General features: G+C 43.5%; 1 protein-coding gene across 1 annotated transcript in view; it reads right to left on the reverse strand.

Moving 5' to 3' along the window:
- lmtk2 (lemur tyrosine kinase 2) overlaps positions 1 to 23,449 on the reverse strand; it is a 107,630-nt gene that overhangs the window by 12,397 nt on the left and 71,784 nt on the right. Inside the window, exons 8-13 of the mRNA XM_068003494.1 lie at positions 22,823 to 22,907; positions 16,261 to 16,382; positions 15,527 to 15,676; positions 4,554 to 7,914; positions 3,159 to 3,297; positions 314 to 574 (exon numbers count right to left, since the gene is read on the reverse strand). Of these exons, the coding sequence (XP_067859595.1) occupies positions 314 to 574; positions 3,159 to 3,297; positions 4,554 to 7,914; positions 15,527 to 15,676; positions 16,261 to 16,382; positions 22,823 to 22,907 (4,118 nt within the window). The remainder of the gene's footprint in view (positions 1 to 313; positions 575 to 3,158; positions 3,298 to 4,553; positions 7,915 to 15,526; positions 15,677 to 16,260; positions 16,383 to 22,822; positions 22,908 to 23,449) is intronic.

The following is a 23,449-nucleotide window of genomic DNA, read 5'->3' on the forward strand; positions in this document are numbered from 1 at the left end:
ACATCCCATGAACGAAAAAAAAAGTTCCACTCAGTATTTGATTCTTTCCAATAGTACCTATCCACATGACTGCAAACCTGTTCCTAACCAGATACTTAATTTATTCAGTTCTTTCCTGAAGGGGTGGAATCCACAATAGGACAGATCATATATCATCTGGAAAGACCAGACTTAAGGACCCAGATAACATTTTCTTATCCACGGTTTATGTTCCTACGATGCTAATTAAACTGAAACTTAGTTGCGCCTGAACTTTGATTCCCAAAAAAATGTAGGAATGGCAAATATCTTAACAGCTGAAAGAAAGACTTACCTTCTTGTTCGATATCCGAATCAGTGAGATGAGTCAGAGAGAAGCTGGCAATGCTGGACGGAGAGATAGAAAAACGAGAATATGATGACGACGTATCTGTCCACTTTTGCTCCAAGGCCCGGGAGGACGGTGGAGGTGAAAAGTATCTCGAGGAGGGGGAAGGAGACTGTTTTAAGGAAGCAAGACGATTTGCTGTTTGAGAGATAAATGACGACTCAGAAGAGGACATGGAGAAATCATCTTCCCATTCAAAACCACCACCTGAAAGAGGAAAGCATTGTGTTGCATTTATATTAAACCAAATATATTTTCAACATAAAACCATGATTAAAATTAGGGCAATATTTCCTTCAGTTAGTTTTTCAAATTTTTTTTTGAGGGGAAAATTATATTGGGGTATCCTTCTCTATCAATGAAACTCTGTAGGAGTGGGTGGTACAATGGATTACTACACTATCCCTTAACCTCTGGGATCTGATTTTTATCTAATCTAAATGATCCTACTGAAGTCTCCTGTATGTGGGAGCTTGCTGTGCAAAAATTGGCTGCCGCATTTCCTACATTACAACAGTGACTGCACTTCAAAAAAGTACTTCAGTGGCACTTTGGGACACCCTGAGAGTGTGAAAGGCACTATATAAATGCAAGTCTGACTTTCTTTTGTATCAGTTGCAAGATCCAATGCGAACTGAGTTTTAGTCGCCCCAATTCCTAGTGAGCTCTGCCTCATACCTCTCAAGTGCTCTTCACTGAGCAGGACATCACATGTTCAAAATGGTGAGTGCCACCATCCTGCTAAAGCCCAGTAATTCACATAGAAATTGTAATCAGAGAGATTCTGCTACAGGTGGGTGGCAAACTACAGCTCCCATTAACCACTGCATAGCAAAGACTAAAGCTGGGGGAAGCTTGTCCATAGTCCCATCCCCACCTCGCTCCGACTTCATGCCTACGGATTCAAGTTACTGTTAATCCATACCAGGCCATTTTTGATGTTCTGGATAAGAATAAAGAACTGAGAGGAATGAATGGAACCATCGACCATGGAAAGTGGGAGCAGGAAGGGGGTCAGAACTAGTACAAACTGCACCATGCTGTATTCAAAGTGTAATCTTAACCTTCGACACTCATCAGTTTTCAATTACCTGTGAGCAGGCAAGATCCAACCATTAAAACCCATTCCAAATGCAGCTTCATGTCAAAATCAGCCAATGAACAACTTTCCTACGAGCCCACTACAAATCAGCCCAGTTGTAAAGATCTCAATGCTTGTCCTGGTTGTAATTTTTAAAGTTGCAGTGAATGTTTGCGTTGAAAGGAACAATGCAATTACAGTATGATCAGAGATAAAAATTGATGGATTTATGAAATAAATTATTCAAGCACTAGGTTTTACGATGTACTGATATGATATGATGCACTTTGTAAGAAATCAATGTCTTAATTCAAGACATTCCCTCAGCGTTGCACAATGAAATAAAACTTGTTTATGTCAATTTTATTTCAGTGTCTCAAAAGAAACAGCAATAGGAGTTGGCTGATGGTGGAAGAGCAAGGATAAGAGGTAGGGGAGAGTCAGTGGGGAGAGGAAGAGTAGCAAGTCAGACAAGGTTGAGAGGGGGCAATGGGAGAGGAGCAAGGGAATGATTATTTTAAATCAGCAGTTTTGGGTGCGGAAACACTGCAATTATTTTCAACAAATGGTAGTTATACCTTGTAAGAATACCTCATACAGAATACCGGGTCTTCTGTCTATTTGGCCGTAACATGCTGTGTTTACACAGAGTCTCAATATGGCCTTGGACCGACAGTGATATTGGCCCATTTACATCACATATTAGATGGTGTGAGCACATGGACAAAGTTTATCTTGGGGTATTAATATGGTGGGCAGAACAGATTACAGATGAGTACGAAAAGGGAAATGCTACTTGTTAAAAGTAGTCACATCAGAACACTGTTCAGAATAGAGGTTAACAAGAATGCTGTTTAAAGGTTAAAAGTCATTACCCATCTTTTGAACGAGACATTAAATCAAGGCCCTGCCTGATTAATGTCCACTGGCACAAACACCGCTTGGCACTATTCCAACAGGAACAGGGAGTTCTCCCAGTGTCCTGTCCAAATTACTCTCTCAACCAACACCAAGTGCAGAATAACTAGTTAGTCATCTCATTTGCTGTTTGTGGCAGCTTACTGTATTCAAATTGGCAGCCATTTCTGCCTACACAAGTGACTACTCTTTACGTCCAATTATTTTTTTTTTAAGCACTTTGGCACATCTTGAGGACATGCTAAGATGCAACATAAATGCAAGATTTTTCTTTTATCACAAAGAGGTTACAGTGGTCCAGACTGCTGGATTAAAGAAACCAAAGTTCAGCCTTCTGCATGAAATAAACAGATAAATGGTTGACTGCTAATGAGTTAAATATGAATAGTATAGGACTGGCTTGGAAAGATCTGTGCTAATACAGATCTTACCCCATGGGTAACTTTATTATAGGAGCATGAAGGCAAAGCTGTGCAAACATATCATGCAAGTCAGCCTAAAAAGCAAGATAGAAGATCTGAAGACAAAAAAAGCACATTTGAAAACCAGCCATTAAAAAGTGTTACAAAAATTATACCTGAATAAGAATATACACAATCTGTAATTTGGATAATTACTTTGCTTAAAAAATATGAGCAAGGAGACAAGATGTGCACAGTTAATAAACCATATTGCAATGCCAATATGCGCGATTGTGTGTTGTCCACTGTGATAACGCTACATCCTAATACAGTTGCATCGCATCAGTGCATTGCGAGTATTTTAGCTACGCCAAGATTGAGGCATTCATACCTTCATCGTCAGTAGAACTCTCTGAGTTTGAGAACCTGTTGGAGTAATGGGAGCCAGTTGGTGTGATGGGGCTTCCACCATCAGAAACCTGACTGTTTGCCGCGGCTGAATGCTCTCCCAGTTCTTTGGTAGGGGTCTCCTAAAAATCGAGAGAGATAAATCATGTTATCGATGCAATTGTTGAATGCTTGCTAAATAGATAGTTTTACGAAGCGATCCTGACACCACCCCAAAACATCGCTCTTGCCTATTATATACAACTGCACATCTTACAGTCGCCCACTGTGAAAAAAAATGTTTGTTTCCACATCAGTTGTAATTCATTACCAATATAATTTAATGTCTCTTCTAGTGTTCATCTAGGGTCTTCCTTATTTTAATCTTCATTACTTTAGTCAGTCAACTATCTAAATCACAGTAAGTGTGTCACAATACAGCACATCATGGCTCAGTTATAAAGTGATCACAAACGAGCATCCAGAATTGTCTTTTCCAAGAGTAGAAAGTATTCTTTTGCTTTACCTTTTCCTCAGAGTACTGTAAAAATTCTATGTGTAGCTTCTTTAAAAAAGAAATTGTTCCTTTGTAAAAGTCTAACCCACCTCCTTTTCAATTGGGAAGTACAAAGCTACTCTATGTATCCTCACTGACAATAGTGGATGGCACTCAACCACTAAACTGTTCACAAAATGAGAGTATATCTCATAACAATCACGAGGTCTACATGCTAGGATTCTGTGGCACAGTACATTGTAGTACGCCAGAATTGGGCACTTAACAGAGAAGAATTACTAGTCACTTGTACATTATTATAAAGAATTTTTATTTGATGGCTGTCTGGAGGGTGGGAGGGACAGTGGGAATACCTTTAACTAATCAATGAATGCTACCATCACTGGGGACTACCTATCTCAACTTTGCGACCAATGACAGGAAGCAGGGACAAGTCATTAAATGGGCCGCCATCTTTTTGAAAGTGAGAGAAGCCATGCACCATCTCATATCAAACGCATAAGTTACAATGGTCAGCTTGACTGCATTCCGTTCAGCAAACCTTTGCCTTATTTACAATACTTCTTTCAAGCACATGGTGCTCCTTTACAGAGTGGCTCAGCTTCAGTTGTTATATACATTTAAATTCTGCTGGCACAGTCAGTTATAGGTCAGAAACATTTCCAAGCCAGTTACCCAATTGCAATATTCAGAACTTTTTTTTAGAAAAGGGAAAAATAGGGTGCAAGAGTGACTACTCTCGTGTCTTTTAAAAAAAGGCATCACACTTGTTATCGTTAATGGGGATTATTATTCACGAGACAAATCAGGAATGGGTTATATGCCAACGGCTACAGAACTATTATGGAAGAAGAGGCCAAGGTTCATTTAATAATCCTTTACCTGGTCAAACAGGAAGACTGTTACATCATCAAAAAACGACACCATCTTCTTTACTTGTCGCTTTCTCACATCTGTTTTTACAGAATCAACAGGACTGGGTCCAGGGTCTTTCAATAAACTTTTCAGAGTTTTTCCATCATCATTCTCAGTCACAACTATTGGCACTGGATGTGCTGCATCATCCTCACTCTCTGAACTGGGGCTATTAATAGAATAACCTCTGTAGTCATCCTCTGAATCATCACTGTTTTCATCTTCTTCATCAGCCTCCATTCCATCTTGTTCCTCAGATAGGTCAAAGAATTCAGACACATCTAGCCTGCCAAGGTATCGTCCTTCAACATCGGGTTCCTTCAGTCTAGTTCCTTCATTACCGTTTGACAATGGCTTCTTAATGTCCTTCTCAATAATTATTCCAAAGTCCTCCTTCATATTATCAGAAAACTGAGTGCTGATGTCTGGGGAGCTAAACAAAACCTCTGGCACTGACACTGATCCGTCAGTGGCAATTGCACCAAAGTCATCCAAACTTGTGTCTGATTTTTCATCATTGGTCACTCTATTAAAGCTGTCATAGGTGCTGGACTGAGAGTTATTTGGACATTCTCCTTCATGATCTGAGCAATACAGTGGTGATTCCTTACTCCTGTTATTTGAGCTTTCCTCTGATGTGGTACTTGGTTGTTCAGCATGGAAATCGAAAGCTGTCGGAACTTTCTCACCATGGTCAGTAACAACCTGATCAATTTCACAACCAGTAGTATTTTTAGTAGCACTTCCTTCGTTACTCCTCTCAGCATTCTCACATTCTGCTCTTTTATCTGGTTCAGAATCATTATCTGAGAAATAAGCAGAGTCTCTGTGTGAATTCTGGTGACCATTAGTTAATGTATTTGAGGCCTCCTCGGGAGTGCCTCCATCAATGATATCGACTGCTGGGACAGCATCCTCCTTGGATACAACAATAAGTGGATGTGAGGGGAAAGTGCTAGGAAATTCATCACTGGGAACATCAAGGGCAGTTGAGATGGGAGCTGCACTTGCATTATAGCACTGTGAAGTCCATTCAGGAGATTCCAGATTTTCAGTTTCGTAGCCACTGTCAGGTTGTTTCTGAGGTGGCTTTAATTTCTGAGAAACTGTACTTTGTGTTTCTAAAGCCCCTAACACCCCGTGCATCTCTAGTGAGTCCAAAGAATCTGGTGTTTCTGTGGACGGTTCTGAATTAAGATGCAAGGACGATGCACTATCTTCTTCTACAGGGCTAACTTGACTTGATAAATCTGAGGAAGGCACGGAGACCATCGATTCAATATTTGTAAAACTATTGGAGGAGGCTTCAGGTACATCAATAGACTCCAGTGTTTTCAAAGCTTCTACTGATGTGTGTCCTGAAGGGATGGGGGCTAGTAATTCAATACTTTTAGACTCACAGGACGGTTCGGACAGAGGAACAGTGTCTAGTGTTTTTGAAATCTCTATCGAAGAACAACCAGAAGCCAATAACTCAACACTTTCAGAACCACTTGGGGATTCAGACAGTGGATCAGTTTCTAATGTTTTCAACGTGGGTTCAGACAGTGAATGTGCAGCTGATATTTCGCTGACGTCTTGCACCAGTTGCTTTAAGGTGTCTTCATCTGAGCTGACCACATGTAGACAGTGAGTCAAAGCAACTGCGTCAACATCTGCAGCTTCAGTGTACTTTGCCGAGTCTGTTACGGTCACCATAGTTTCGTTTTCTTCCGCCATTCCACGGGTTATGTCTTCTGTAAGGCGGTGCTTTTTGGCATTATTGCACGTGCTAGCAGTGGCACTTTCACTGCATTGAGGAGTCTCTTGGCAGTGTACACGAGGCAAAATGATATTACATTTGGAAACACAGCCATCAGTAGTGTCACATCCTAACCCTGAGCTATCATATATTATACATCCTTCATCTAACTCCTGGTTAACTTGCTGTTCTTCACTGGTGGGTTTACCCTCATCTAAAAAAATGCACGGCTCCTGTTCATTTTCTATCAGAGGCTGCAAAGACCCACTCTTGGAACAAACTTGCTCAGTAAGGTTGCAAGCAACTCCCTGCTGTTGAGAGCCGGTTAATTGCTTACTTTGATCGGTTAACCCCTGGTCCACCTCACAGTCAGCAGTGACATGTGATGCAACAGAGGCAACACTAATGTCTGATAAAGCAGTGAAATTATTCACCGTGTGTCCAACTCTCGAGTCATTGCTGGCATCACCTTTGGGTGAGGAGTCATGTAGAAGTTTATTTTCTTTAAGAAAAAGATAATTAGAAGACAGTTTCTCAGATTGGAATAATCCCACACTGCCATGATTATTAATGTTTTCTGTGTAAACCATATCCTTTTTATCTTCCAAAATGGGACTTGAAGTGTTTAAATTTAAATCAAGTGGTATAGGTTGATGGATTAAGGACTCCATGGGAGTCTCTTTACTCAAAACTAGACTAGGTGCACTTTTCCTTTTAGCCTCACTAAGTTCAGGTAGATCAAGCATTATGATCTCATCAGTGTTCAAAAACCCTCTGTTAAAAGGCATTTCTTTTAACCTATGGTCGGAAAAGATGTTGTTATGGCGCGGGCTTTCAGCATAACTCGAGGCATAGGAACCAAACAGAGCCTCATTTGCTTCGGACTTTTGCAAGTCTTGATTGTAGCGTGGGAAGAAATCTACATCTGTACTCGACTCGTCTCCAGAGTCTCTGAGGATAACAAAGGACTGGGAGTCCTTGGCTTGAAGAGCTCCTTCATTGGGATAGCCTGAATTTTCATCAACGTCTAAGTTACTTTCACCTTGTTCCTCCAACTGTATATAGTATTCACTTCCGACCGAAGGATAATGGGCGTCAAAAACAGGAACAATCCCTGGTATAACAAGTGGACTTCCATCATCCTCTTTTCTGGTGAGTTTATCTTCTGAATGAGTGTGGACTACTGAGAAACTGTTTTTCTCAAAAGCAACTGTGGGGAAGAAGATGCTCTGGTAGTTTACCTTTGCCCCATCACTTCCCTGCACGTGGTCTTCAAAGTGGTCGAGTTTTGCAGTCTCCCACACATACTCGAAGCTCAGCCCTTTACTAGTTTCAGTAACCGTGAGGATATCATCCATTTCCTGATTCAGTCGCTCAGCAACAAAATGCTCCAGGATCGGAAAAGATGAATTATTTGCCAAAGCTTGCCGATTGCTATTGCTGGACTTTAGTGCATTCCATCTTATTTCAAAGTCATCTTCACATTCCTTCTGGCTCTGCATGCGAAGGTAAGTTAGCAGCCTGTGAATTTCCTCGGCTGTCAGTCTCCTCTCTGGAGCTAACCAACAGAATTGCAGAACTTCATACCTGTAAGACAGATCTTAGTTATTAGAGAAGTGACCACTGCATTATTTTCATGTTGCAAGCCCTTACATTAAGCTTTAGTTAGGACGTTAGTGTACTATTGGATCATTCCATCTGGCATGCTAGCCAGCAGTTTTTCTAATCATCTCTTGGACAAAACAATATTCTGCTGCAAAAAAATGAGAGGAATGCCTAAAGAGATACTGCAGTTAGTATTTTATCTATTTTACCTCCCTTATCTCTTGCTCCAAAAGATGCTATCAGCTCTCCTGTAGCTCACCCATGTACTCATCATCATTTGCAAGCCTAGTCAGTGAGATGTGAGGAAGAGGACAGGAAATTACAGCCAAGTCCAAGTCGACTGCCTGCACACTTTCCAGCAGGGATCACTGGAGAATGACCTAGAGTGGGAAGTATGGTTAATTTCTCGCCTCTGCATCCCTAGAGAGTGAAGTTGAATATAATGTCCCCATTGCCACTCCCAGCTGCTCACATGGTGGGTGATGTAAAGCCCAAGTAAAGGGTCAGAGGGCAGCCACTAGATTGATACTTAGTTTAAAGGCCCTAGTTACCTTGATGGGCTGAGAGAGCTGGGTTACAGAATGGTTACAGCGCGGAAGGAGGCCATTTGGCCCGTCGAGTCCGCGCCGGCTCTCTGCAAGAGCAATCCAGCTAGTCCCACTCCCCTGCCCTATCCCAGTAGCCCTGCAAATTTTTTCCCTTCAAATTTTTATCCAATTCGCTTTTGAAAGCCACGATTGAATCTGCCTCCTACACACCTCTCAATTGTAAACAATTTTACAACACCAAGTTATAGTCCAGCAATTTTATTTTAAATTCACAAGCTTTCGGAGGCTACCTCCTTCCTCAGGTGAACGATGTGGAAAACCTGAGGAAGGAGGTAGCCTCCGAAAGCTTGTGAATTTAAAATAAAATTGCTGGACTATAACTTGGTGTTGTAAAATTGTTTACAATTGTCAACCCCAGTCCATCACCGGCATCTCCACATCATGGCTCACACCTCTCAGGCAGTGTGCATCCCAGATCACAACCACTCGTTGTGTAAAAAAGTTTTTTCTCATGTCGCCTTTGGTTCTTTTGCCAATCACCTTAAATCTATGTCCTCTGGTTCTTGACCCCTCCGCCAATGAGAACAGTATCTCTCTGTCTAGACCCTCTGTGATTCTGAATACCTCTATCAAATCTCCTCTCAACCGTCTCTGCTCTTAGCAGAACAAGCCCAGCTTCTCCAGTCTATGCACGTAACTGAAGTCCCTCATCCCTGGAATCATTCTAGTAAATTTCTTCTGCACCCTCTTTAAGGCCTTCACATACTTCCTACAGTGCAGTGCCCAGAACTGGACACAATACTCCAGTTGTGGCCAAACCAGTGTTTTATAAAGGTTCATCGTAACCTCCTTGTTTTTGTACTCTATGCCTCTATTTATAAAGCCCAGGATCCCATATGCTTTCTTAACCACTTTCTCAACTTGCCCTGCCACCTTCAACGATTTGTGCACATATACCCCCAAATCTCTCTGTTCCTGCACCCCCTTTAGAATTGTACCCTTTAGTTTATATCGCCTCTCCTCACTGTTCCTAACAAAATGTATCACATTGCACTTTTCTGCATTGAATTTCATCTGCCACGTGTTCACCCATTCCACCAGCCTGTCTATGTCCTCTTGAAGTCTATCACTATCCTACTCACTGTTCACTACCCTTCCAAGTTTTGTGTCATCTGCAAATTTTGAAATTGTGCCCTGTACACCCAAGTCCAAGTCGTTAATATATATCAGAAAAGCAATGGTCCTAGTACAGACCCCTGGGGAACACCACTGTACACCTCCCTCCAATCCAATAAACAACCGTTCACCACTACACACTGTTTCCTGTCACTTAGCCAATTTCATATCCATGCTGCCACTGCCCTTTATTCCACGGGCTTCAACTTCGATGATAAGTCTATTATGCAACACTTTATCAAACACCTTTTGGAAGTCCACATACACCACATCAACAGCATTGCCCTCATCGACCCTCTGTTACCTCATCAAAAAACTCAATCAAATTAGTCAAACACGATTTGCCTTTAACAAATCCGTGCTGGCTTTTTTTAATTAATCGCACTTGTCCAAGCGACTGTTAATTTTGTCCTGGATTATCGTATCCAAAAGTTTCCCCACTCCCCTGCCCTATCCCAGTAGCCCTGCAAATTTTTTCCCTTCAAATTTTTATCCAATTCGCTTTTGAAAGCCACGATTGAATCTGCCTCCTACACACCTCTCAATTGTAAACAATTTTACAACACCAAGTTATAGTCCAGCAATTTTATTTTAAATTCACAAGCTTTCGGAGGCTACCTCCTTCCTCAGGTGAACGATGTGGAAAACCTGAGGAAGGAGGTAGCCTCCGAAAGCTTGTGAATTTAAAATAAAATTGCTGGACTATAACTTGGTGTTGTAAAATTGTTTACAATTGTCAACCCCAGTCCATCACCGGCATCTCCACATCATGGCTCACACCTCTCAGGCAGTGTGCATCCCAGATCACAACCACTCGTTGTGTAAAAAAGTTTTTTCTCATGTCGCCTTTGGTTCTTTTGCCAATCACCTTAAATCTATGTCCTCTGGTTCTTGACCCCTCCGCCAATGAGAACAGTATCTCTCTGTCTAGACCCTCTGTGATTCTGAATACCTCTATCAAATCTCCTCTCAACCGTCTCTGCTCTTAGCAGAACAAGCCCAGCTTCTCCAGTCTATGCACGTAACTGAAGTCCCTCATCCCTGGAATCATTCTAGTAAATTTCTTCTGCACCCTCTTTAAGGCCTTCACATACTTCCTACAGTGCAGTGCCCAGAACTGGACACAATACTCCAGTTGTGGCCAAACCAGTGTTTTATAAAGGTTCATCGTAACCTCCTTGTTTTTGTACTCTATGCCTCTATTTATAAAGCCCAGGATCCCATATGCTTTCTTAACCACTTTCTCAACTTGCCCTGCCACCTTCAACGATTTGTGCACATATACCCCCAAATCTCTCTGTTCCTGCACCCCCTTTAGAATTGTACCCTTTAGTTTATATCGCCTCTCCTCACTGTTCCTAACAAAATGTATCACATTGCACTTTTCTGCATTGAATTTCATCTGCCACGTGTTCACCCATTCCACCAGCCTGTCTATGTCCTCTTGAAGTCTATCACTATCCTACTCACTGTTCACTACCCTTCCAAGTTTTGTGTCATCTGCAAATTTTGAAATTGTGCCCTGTACACCCAAGTCCAAGTCGTTAATATATATCAGAAAAGCAATGGTCCTAGTACAGACCCCTGGGGAACACCACTGTACACCTCCCTCCAATCCAATAAACAACCGTTCACCACTACACACTGTTTCCTGTCACTTAGCCAATTTCATATCCATGCTGCCACTGCCCTTTATTCCACGGGCTTCAACTTCGATGATAAGTCTATTATGCAACACTTTATCAAACACCTTTTGGAAGTCCACATACACCACATCAACAGCATTGCCCTCATCGACCCTCTGTTACCTCATCAAAAAACTCAAATTAGTCAAACACGATTTGCCTTTAACAAATCCGTGCTGGCTTTTTTTAATTAATCGCACTTGTCCAAGCGACTGTTAATTTTGTCCTGGATTATCGTATCCAAAAGTTTCCCCACTACCGAAGTTAAACTGACTGGCCTGTAGTTGCTGGGTTTATCCTTACACCCTTTTTACACCTTTACTCGGGAAAAGCAAAGGGACTTCAAGGACATTTGATTGAGGTCATCAAAATAATGAAAGAATTAGATTCGGTCCATGCAGATAGGCTATTTGATTTAGACAGGTTAGGGAGGACATGGGGCATGAATACAAGTTACATCAGCATAGAACTAAGTTAGATATCAGGAGATACTTCGTTTCCCAGAGTCACTGGCCTATGGAACAAGTTGCCGGCTCATGCAGTGAGTGCATATTGGCTGCAAACAACATTCAAAACAGAGCTGGACGAGTCCCTGAGTGAGGCCGACATAGCTACATAGAGGGTAGGTGGATATTGGGGATGTGTCTCCCAGTCAGTATGGTCTTATGGAACTTGTTTGATTTCCTTCAGGAGTCGGAGAATTTCCCCAAATCGGTCTAGAGTCGGGAGGAGGCTGAGATGGATTATCCACTCGGCACTTCTGGCTGAAGCGTTTGCAACCATCTTCAGCCAGAAGTGCCGAGTGGATAATCCATCTCAGCCTCCTCCAGATATCCCCACCATCACGGAAGCCAGTCTTCGGCCAATTCGATTCACTCCACGTGATATCAAGAAACGGCTGAGTGCACTGGATACAGCAAAGGCTATGGGCCCCGACAACATCCCAGCTGTAGTGCTGAAGACTTGTGCTCCAGAACTAGCTGCGCCTCTAGCCAAGCTGTTCCAGTACAGCTACAACACTGGCATCCACCTGACAATGTGGAAAATTGCCCAGGTATGTCCTGTCCACAAAAAGCAGGACAAATCCAATCCGGCCAATTACCGACCCATCAGTCTACTCTCAATCATCAGCAAAGTGATGGAAGGTGTCGTCGACAGTGCTATCAAGCGGCACTTACTCACCAATAACCTGCTCACCGATGCTCAGTTTGGGTTCCACCAGGACCACTCGGCTCCAGACCTCATTACAGCCTTGGTCCAAACATGGACAAAAGAGCTGAATTCCAGAGGTGAGGTGAGAGTGACTGCCCTTGACATCAAGGCAGCATTTGACCGAGTGTGGCACCAAGGAGCCCTAGTAAAATTGAAGTCAATGGGAATCAGGGGGAAAACTCTCCAGTGGCTGGAGTCATACCGAGCACAAAGGAAGATGGTAGTGGTTGTTGGAGGCCAATCATCTCAGCCCCAGGGCATTGCTGCAGGAGTTCCTCAGGGCAGTGTCCTAGGCCCAACCATCTTCAGCTGCTTCATCAATGACCTTCCCTCCATCATAAGGTCAGAAATGGGGATGTTCGCTGATGACTGCACAGTGTTCAGTTCCATTCGCAACCCCTCAGATAATGAAGCAGTCCGAGCCTGCATGCAGCAAGACCTGGACAACATCCAGGCTTGGGCTCATAAGTGGCAAGTAACATTCGCGCCAGATAAGTGCCAGGCAATGACCATCTCCAACAAGAGAGAGTCTAACCACCTCCCCTTGACATTCAACGGCATTACCATCGCCGAATCCCCCACCATCAACATCCTGGGGGTCACCATTGACCAGAAACTTAACTGGACCAGCCATATAAATACTGTGGCTACGAGAGCAGGTCAGAGGCTGGGTATTCTGCAGCGAGTGACTCACCTCCTGACTCCCCAAAGCCTTTCCACCATCTACAAGGCACAAGTCAGGAGTGTGATGGAATACTCTCCACTTGCCTGGATGAGTGCAGCTCCAACAACACTCAAGAAGCTCAACACCATCCAAGATAAAGCAGCCCGCTTGATTGGCACCCCATCCACCACCCTAAACATTCACTCCCTTCACCACCGGCGCACTGTGGCTGCAGTGTGCACCATCCACAGGATGCACTGCAGCAACTCGCCAAGGCTTCTTCGACAGCACCTCCCAAACCCGCGACCTCTACCACCTAGAAGGACAAAGGCAGCAGGCGCATGGGAACAACACCACCTGCACGTTCCCCTCCAAGTCACACACCATCCCGACTTGGAAATATATCGCCGTTCCTTCATTGTCGCTGGGTCAAAATCCTGGAACTCCCTTCCTAACAGCACTGTGGGAGAACCGTCACCACACGGACTGCAGCGGTTCAAGAAGGTGGCTCACCACCACCTTCTCGAGGGCAATTAGGGATGGGCAATAAATGCCGGCCTTGCCAGTGACGCCCACATCCCGTGAACGAATAAAAAAAAAGTTTTCTCTCCTCTAGTTTTTTGCCCCTCCAAGGAGATAGCATGGGCGGATGGAGGGGGAGCAGGTGTCAGAGTGTGCATAAGATGCACCATGACAGTATGGGACAGAGTTGATGGACCATTGATCTTTATCTGTCCTTCATTTTCATATGTTGGTGCCCTGCTGGCACTTGGTTTCTCATGAGCCTTTGTGCCAATTGTTCTAAATGTTCTTTGTTGTCCTAGCAGTATTACTGACACCAAAGCATTTCCAAGTAGGAATCCGCCTATCCAAGGTATTTGGAAAAACAGAATCACCAACAGATTAATGCCAAGCTGGCTAGGCTGTGCCCACCCACTGGTACCTCCACATCCACCATCTGCATAGAGGTGAGCATACTTCAATTTGGCAGACAATTTTAATGCATACAGAGAAAGCCTGATAGCACTACAATAGTGTGAATGTCTGACTAACCATAATGTCCAAGGAAGCAACCCCAATCACAGTCTGTCATGGTTTCACGTGCCACAGCATGAAAGAGTGCATGTCAGGGTCATCAGCCACAGCCAGTGTTACCTGATTGACTGCACCCACCAAGATACCACCCATATCTGCAGGCCCTGACAGCCATATGGTAACAACCTTGTGGAATTGTCTTCACAGGGTCCTGGTCATAGGACAGCTGGACACAGAGCTGTGCCATCTGTTGCAAGGACACTTGCAGCTACCATGTAGCATAAGGCTGGCACATCCAGTGACAGTAACAGACCTATGGTGATGGTGCCAATCGAGTGGCACAAAGAGCACTCTCCTCACAACTACCTCATGCAGCACCCACTCCACTTTGCAGTCAAACAGGGGTTCAGGTGCTAGGCTGCTTATTCACTTGCAGTCATGCCTGAACTGCCCCCAATGTCTTCTAAAGGGATATGAGGGGAAGCTACCATTCCTTTCTGATTTTGTCCCATTTTACCTTGAAACCAAGTACAGTTTGACCACAAGCTGCTTTCTCACGTTTCCAACCCACGAGCTCTCACACGACTACATCGCGATGGATACCAACGTGCAAAAATTTCATTACAAGCCCTTGCCCACTTACACTTTTCTGAGTCAATGTCATTTATATTATATTGCTGTGACCCTCAAGTGTGCTGCATGGTTTCTAATTTGAAAAAATTCAGTGCCTCAACAGTTTAATCTCCACAAATTGAGAAATTATTTTCTGTGTAGATTCACAATGAAACCGGCATTCTCCCAATTATTGTAATCCAGGTATAAAATTTATAAGTCTCACTTTAGCTCCAAACAGAAGATAATTTGTGGTTTCAGACCACTCTTGTACAACGAGCTTTCAATCAAAAAGTATAATTAGAGAAACAGATTTCTAAGCACCAGCTTGTATACTGTACTGTATCTCTCCATGTCTGGCTACTTTTAAATAGAGATTTTTTTCTCCATATATTTTTAACTGCATACACAGTGATGCAGTTGTAGTTTCAATCTGATTATATTGACGTAGATTCATTCTGAAGCATAGATTTGCTTAATATTTTTGACTGCAGATTTATAAATACACATATGCAGACATTTTACGTCAAGATAAACGTATCATGCATCTTTGTTTCCTAGCAACAGTGCCTTGTCTACATAAGCCCTATGACTAACACAGGTACAACAGTGGGGAATTACTTTTCAACAAAATATATAAAGCTATAAAACCAAGCAATTACCATCTGTCAGAGTGAGTCAACTCCAGCTGTGGCTTAGGGAGTTTAATTTGCTGTTCCTTTATAACAAAGATTAGCACCTCTTTGTCGGAAAGGTGCATGTAGGGCTGGCTGGCACTCTCAAACAACTCCCACAACACAACACCCAACGACCTGTAAAAAAAGGAAACGGTTGAGAGAGAGAAAAATGTCAATTTTTCATCACTTACAAAATAATGCACAAGATACAAAACGACATATCCAGCATAACAATTCTGCCAGAGCACATGTACATAGATTCAGATTTGTACCGCTTGCTTTTTCATATAAATCGATAGAATCTTTTAATCAATTAACATTTGACGAGAGAACAAATGACACAGTTTTATAATATAAAAACAGAAAATGCTGGAAACACTCAGCAGGGTCAGGCAGCATCTGTGGAGAGAAAAACAGAGTTAACATTAACTCTGTTTCTCTCTCCATAGATGCTGCCTGGCCTGCTGTGTTTCTGGCATTTTCTGTTTTATTTCAGATTTCCAGCCTCTGCAGTATTTTGCTTTTGTTTAAATGAAAGTTTTGTGCTGTGACCAGAAGAATGCTTGAATTGTGAAAAGGTTGCTCAGCCCATTGTGTCCTTCTATGTGCGGTCAATACGGTGATCCTCTGCTCAGGTGGTACAAGTAACCCTTGTGTGTGGAGGACAGGGAACGATGAAAGGTTACTTCAAAGATCAGAAGTGATTAGTGTAAGCTTACCAAATATTGCTGTATCTCGTCTGTTCTGCTACTACTATGCTCCCACAGACGTCACCCACGAGCTCAGGTGAAATCCAGCGTAGAGGAATATACGGACCATCATTACTTACAATATAATCCTCCTAGTTGGAGGGGGGAAAAAAAAAGTACAACTTGAAGATAACATACTCTCACAGTTGCATGCTGTATATATTTTAAACTGACATTTGCACAACCTGCAGGACACTCTGCAACAAAAAAAAAGCACAAGTTTAATTGTGTTTAAATTGTGAAACTCTAGCTACATGAACATTAAGACATGTAAATGAAAACTACATATGGGTTCACTGAAAAAAAAATACTGGACCCCATCCTAAACAAATGTAGAAAGATTTATATCCTAATTTTTATTGTGGAACCATTTCCAATATTTAAATTCCATTGAAATAGGAGCCTGCCACTGTAGGATATGACAGGCACGTGGAGTGGGAGGGGGGGGGGGGGGGGGGAGGGCCTTTATTGCCCATACTGTAGTTGCCCCAAGGTGGTGGTGGTGGTGGTGGTGAGCCTACTTCTGTAGCGAACGTTTGTATAACTGACTGGCTTGCTGGGCTACTTCAAAGGGCATTGAGAGTCAACCACAGAGTGTGGGACTGGAGTCCTATGTGGGCCAGACCGGGTGGGGGTGACAGGTTCCCTTCCCTGAAGAACGTTGGTAAACCAGTCTGCAACTTGCACGGTCAATTTTTAAAAAAATAAACTGATGTCCACAAATTACCAAATTTACTCAAATTCAGTGTTACAACTAGTCACCTCTGGGTTGCTATCCCAGTACCACGACCACAGTACTGCATTTGTGGGGTGAATTCCGCAATAATGGAATTTGGAGGCAGGGCTGGAATAGGAATCAAGTATTAAAATGAAGCTAAAGATAGCGGGTGGTGGATGCAGAATTCTAGTGCATTTTCTTGCAGCAAAAGAATTTGTATCACATTTCACTTGTTCGGAGTCAGGGGCAGTGTGTCGGAGCGCCGGACTAAATAAAGAGCGAGGCCCGGGGAGTAGGCCTCAATCGGAGCGCCTGAGGTAAGGAGCGGGCCGTGCGCCGGAGTCGGGGGCCGTGCGCCGGAGTCGGGGGCCGTGCGCCGGAGTCGGGGGCCGTGCGCCGGAGTCGGGGGCCGTGCGCCGGAGTCGGGGGCCGTGCGCCGGAGTCGGGGGCCGTGCGCCGGAGTCGGGGGCCGTGTGTCGGAGTGCCGGATCAGCGATAAAGAGTTCAGGGCTTCAAGGAGCGAGGTAAGACAATCAAAAGTGACGTCAGCACAAGGGGAGGAGCTGATTGGCTGCTAGCGAGTGAGGGTTTCTTTTACCGTCTTTTTTTTTAAGTCTTTAGTTTATTTCAGCTGCAGCTGCTGGAGGCACGAAGTCACAGCCAACAGGTAAGTGGTTGGCTGGTGACTGGTAAGTAGTTTTTCTTTCCTTTTTTTTTCTTGACATTGTAGTTGTTGTTAAGCTAACTTAAGGGTTAAGTCATGGCAGGAGATCCCAGACCCGTGTCATGTTCCTCTTGTGGGATGTGGGAATTCCAGGATCCTTCCTGTGTCCCTGGTTCCTTCACCTGCGGGAAGTGTGTCCAGCTGCAGCTACTGTTTGACCGCTTGACGGCTCTGGAGCTGCGGATGGACTCACTTTGGAGCATCCGCGATGCTGAGAAAGTCGTGGATAGCACGTTCAGTGAGTTGCTCACACCACAGATAAAAATTACTGAGGGAGATAGTGAATGGGTGACCAACAGACAGAGGAAGAGTAGGAAAGGCAGTGCAGGAGTCCCCTGCGGTCATCTCCCTCCAAAACAGGTATACCGTTTTGGATACTGTTGGGGGAGATGGCTCACCAGGGGAAGGTGACAGCGGCCAGGTTCATGGCACTGTGGCTGGCTCTGCTGCACAGGAGGGCAGGAAAAAGAGTGGTAGAGCTATAGTGATAGGAGACACGATTGTAAGGGGAATAGACAGGCGTTTCTGCGGACGCAACCGAGATTCCAGGATGGTATGTTGCCTCCCTGGTGCAAGGGTCAGGGATGTCTCGGAGCGGCTGCAGGACATTCTGAAGGGGGAGGGTGAACAGTCAGTTGTCGTGGTGCATATAGGTACCAACGATATAGGTAAAAAACGGGATGAGGTCCTACAAGCTGAATTTAGGGAGTTAGGAGTTAAACTAAAAAGTAGGACCTCAAAAGGTAGTAATCTCAGGATTGCTACCAGTGCCACAGGCTAGTCAGAGTAGGAATGACAGGATAGCTAGGATGAATACGTGGCTTGAGAGATGGTGCAAGAGGGAGGGATTCAAATTCCTGGGCCATTGGAACCGGTTCTGGGGGAGGTGGGACCAGTACAAATTGGACGGTCTGCATCTGGGCAGGACTGGAACCAATGTCCTAGGGGGAGTGTTTGCTAGTGCTGTTGGGGAGGGTTTAAACTAATGTGGCAGGGGGATGGGAACCGATGCAGGAAGTCAGTGGGAAGTAAAGTGGTGACAGAAACAAAAAGGCAGTAAGGGAGAGTGTACAAAACATGACCAGACAGATGGTCTGAGAAAGCAGGGCAAAGACCAAGGGAAGTCTAGATTAAACTGCATTTATTTCAATGCAAGAAGTCTGATGGGCAAGGCAGATGAACTCAGGGCATGGATGGGTACATGGGACTGGGATGTTATAGCTATTACTGAAACATGGCTAAGGGAGGGGCAGGACTGGCAGCTCAATGTTCCAGGGTACAGATGCTATAGGAAAGATAGAGCAGGAGGTGAGAGAGGAGGGGGAGTTGCGTTCTTGATTAAGGAGAACATCACGGCAGTAGTGAGAGGGGATATATCCGAGGGTTCGCCCACTGAGTCTATATGGGTAGAACTGAAAAATAAGAAGGGAGAGATCACTTTGATAGGATTGTACTACAGACCCCCAAATAGTCAACGGGAAATTGAGGAGCAAATATGTAAGGAGATTACAGACAGCTGCAAGAAAAATAGGTTGGTAATAGGAGGTGACTTTAACTTTCCCAACATTGACTGGGACAGCCATAGCATTAGGGGCTTGGATGGAGAGAAATTTGTTGAGTGTATTCAGGAGGAATTTCTCATTCAGTATGTGGATGGCCCGACTAGAGAGGGGGCAAAACTTGACCTCCTCTTGGGAAATAAGGAAGGGCAGGTGATCAGTGATCATAATTCCATTAGTTTTAAGATAGGTATGGAGAATGATATTGGGGAAAGGCCAATTTTGATGGTATTAGACAGGAACTTTCAGAAGTTGATTGGGAGAGTCTGTTGGCAGGCAAAGGGACGTCTGGTAAGTGGGAGGCCTTCAAAAGTGTGTTAACCAGGGTTCAGGGTAAGCACATTCCTTATAAAGTGAAGGGCAAGGCTGGTAGAAGTAGGGAACCTTGGATGACTCGGGAGATTGAGGCGCTAGTCAAAAAGAAGAAGGAGGCATATGACATGCATAGACAGCTGGGATCAAGTGGATCCCTTGAAGAGTGTAGAGATTGCCGGAGTAGAGTTAAGAGAGAAATCAGGAGGGCAAAAAGGGGACATGAGATTGCTTTGGCAGATAAGGCCAAGGAGAATCCAAAGAGCTTCTACAAATACATAAAGGGCAAAAGAGTAACTAGGGAGAGAGTAGGGCCTCTAAAGGATCAACAAGGTCATCTATGTGCAGAACCACAAGAGATGGGTGAGATCCTAAATGAATATTTCACATCGGTATTTACGGTTGAGAAAGGCATGGATGTTAGGGAACTTGGGGAAATAAATAGCGATGTCTTGAGGAGTGTACATATTACAGAGAGGGAGGTGCTGGAAGTCTTAACGCGCATCAAGGTAGATAAATCTCCGGGACCTGATGAAATGTATCCCAGGACGTTATGGGAGGTTAGGGAGGAAATTGCGGGTCCCCTAGCAGAGATATTTGAATCATCAACAGCTACAGGTGAGGTGCCTGAAGATTGGAGGGTAGCAAATGTTGTGCCTTTGTTTAAGAAGGGCGGCAGGGAAAAGCCTGGGAACTACAGGCCGGTGAGCCTGACATCTGCAGTGGGTAAGTTGTTAGAGGGTATTCTGAGACAGAGGATCTACAGGCATTTGGAGAGGCAGGGACTGATTAGGAACAGTCAGCATGGTTTTGTGAGTGGAAAATCATGTCTCACGAATTTGATTGAGTTTTTTGAAGGGGTAACCAAGAAGATAGATGAGGGCTGTGCAGTAGACGTGGTCTACATGGACTTTAGCAAAGCCTTTGACAAGGTACCGCATGGTAGGTTGTTACATAAGGTTAAATCTCACGGGATCCAAGGTGAGATAGCCAATCGGATACAAAATTGGGTTGACGACAGAAGACAGAGGGTGGTTGTAGAGGGTTGTTTTTCAAACTGGAGGCCTCGGACCAGCGGTGTGCCTCAGGGATCGGTGCTGGGTCCACTGTTATTTGTTATTTATATTAATGATTTGGATGAGAATTTAGGAGGCATGGTTAGTAAGTTTGCAGATGACACCAAGATTGGTGGCATTGTGGACAGTGAAGAAGGTTATCTAGGATTGCAACGGGATCTTGATAAATTGGGCCAGTGGGCCGATGAATGGCAGATGGAGTTTAATTTAGATAAATGTGAGGTGATGCATTTTGGTAGATCGAATCGGGCCAGGACCTACTCTGTTAATGGTAGGGCGTTGGGGAGAGTTATAGAACAAAGAGATCTAGGAGTACAGGTTCATAGCTCCTTGAAAGTGGAGTCACAGGTGGATAGGGTGGTGAAGAAGACATTCAGCATGCTTGGTTTCATTGGTCAGAACACTGAATACAGGAGTTGGGATGTCTTGTTGAAGTTGTACAAGACATTAGTACGGCCACACTTGGAATACTGTGTACAGTTCTGGTCACCCTATTATAGAAAGGATATTATTAAACTAGAAAGAGTGCAGAAAAGATTTACTAGGATGCTACCGGGACTTGATGGTTTGACTTATAGGGAGAGGTTGGATAGACAGACTTTTTTCCCTGGAGAGTAGGAGGTTTAGGGGTGATCTTATAGAAGTCTATAAAATAATGAGGGGCATAGATAAGGTCGATAGTCAAAATCTTTTCCCAAAGGTAGGGGAGTCTATAACGAGGGGGCATAGATTTAAGGTGAGAGGGGAGAGATACAAAAGGGTCCAGAGGGGCAATTTTTTCACTCAAAAGGGTGGTGAGTGTCTGGAACGAGCTGCCAGAGGCAGTAGTAGAGGCGGGTACAATTCTGTCTTTTAAAAAGCATTTGGACAGTTACATGGGTAAGATGGGTATAGAGGGATATGGGCCAAGTGCAGGCAATTGGGACTAGCTTAGTGGTATAAACTGGGCGACATGGACATGTTGGGCCGAAGGGCCTGTTTCCATGTTGTAAACTTCTATGATTCACGCTGTAAGCATATCTTGCCTTAGGTAACAACTGTAATTTTGTCAGATACAAAGACAACTGTTTTGTATAGAAAAATGAACCTAAAAGCCAATTGCCCACTACATAGAAATCCTACAATAACCAACCTTAAAACTGATTTTCATGAACATGGGCCCGAAACACAGTTTTAAATTATATGTGTGAAATATTTCTTAGAGATGGAAATAAAAATCAAAAATATAGTTCGTCACTATGCATCCTGCTCCAGCTGGGAGAATGTAACAGTTGGGTTACAGAACAAGTTTGTGTCTGGTTTTATTTTATTTTTTACCCACAGCCGATAAATCATTTGATAGATGAGGCAGCTATTAGTGGACAACATTTAGATATAATCTAAAGCTGTAAGTGCACACTGTAATACTTTTTGCACTAAAACACTATAAAGATATAAAGAACATTCACACTTCTTTTTGCATTTTGTGAAAGTCTTTAGTACTGTTAGGCTAGATGCTGAATTATGTTCCAAAACACCATCGTCACAATACGCAGTAGAGTCGTCCATTTACACGAAACCGTTTAACCACCCGATACGTGACTTTTACCTACCCTTGGCTGGAAATTAAACTCCAGTTCCCCAGAGGCATCTACTACATTAATCTAACACCAACCACATCTCATCAATTATAGTAACAGCATCGGGTCCCGGAAAATTTCAATACTGATAATTTTTGGGATTTTTAAGCTGGAGGACCAAACATAACCATTTTCCATTGAATGAAAACATCTGTGTTTAGAAATGCAGAGAGAGAAAAAAGGTGCGGCATTCAGCATCACTGCTGCCTCTAAACCAGAATTTTTACGTAACTCTCTAAAATGCACGTTTACCCAATTACTGCAATGTATTCAACAAACATTTTGTAGCCTAACTTAACACTCCTTACTGGTACAATTTTTACACATTTATACATACACATAATTTGATTCAGTTACTCTCCATGGGCAATATGTAAATAAAAGGAGTGACTCATGCTGTAAACAATGCAGAATTTAGCCTAAAACCACAGTAAACCTAGCTATACCAATAGATACACATCCAGAGGAGCATTGAAACAACTAGCACTGGAGATTGAAGAGCTCTTAAGAAGTAAACTGCTTACCCTGTACCGGCTGAACCCGATCCCATAATCGCCGATTTTTACAGTCAAGTCTGTCGTGAGAAAACAGTTCCGTAGTGCTAGGTCACTGGCGGGACGGAGATGGTATCAAAGCAGGAGCAAAGCACAAATGGGAAAAAGGAAGGGGGTGGAAGAGAAATAAATGTCAGTAAGAACTGTGAGCACATTCGATCGATAACTTGTCAAATGTAATAATTATCCTCATAATGGAATTGGATGCAGTCTGGCTCAAGTATCCCAGGACTATCTTTACTCAACACTAATCAGGCTTCATTAGAAAGCAAAAATTTTTACTTACAAGTACTTAATATTCCCAGAGGGAACTGGTTAATGGGAAAGGTTATTGTTGCGCATACTGTACAATATAAAATCGTAGTACCCGTTTTGCTGTGGACAGCGCATCATTAGTTCTCTTCCCTTCCTCCACCCCCAACAGATCACATCTCCTCACAGGAATTTGCAAATAGCTTTGCAAAAAAAAAAATCACTGCATCCCCAAGGATGCTGACTTCAGCAGACAGGATCCAGACTAGTTAACATCAATTCTCAGACATTTAAGTATCAGCGTAATAATCTGGCTGAGTGATTTTCAAAGTATTCGTGAACATC

The sequence above is a fragment of the Heptranchias perlo genome, chromosome 22, assembly GCF_035084215.1.
Source record: "Heptranchias perlo isolate sHepPer1 chromosome 22, sHepPer1.hap1, whole genome shotgun sequence".
NCBI lineage: Eukaryota > Metazoa > Chordata > Chondrichthyes > Hexanchiformes > Hexanchidae > Heptranchias > Heptranchias perlo.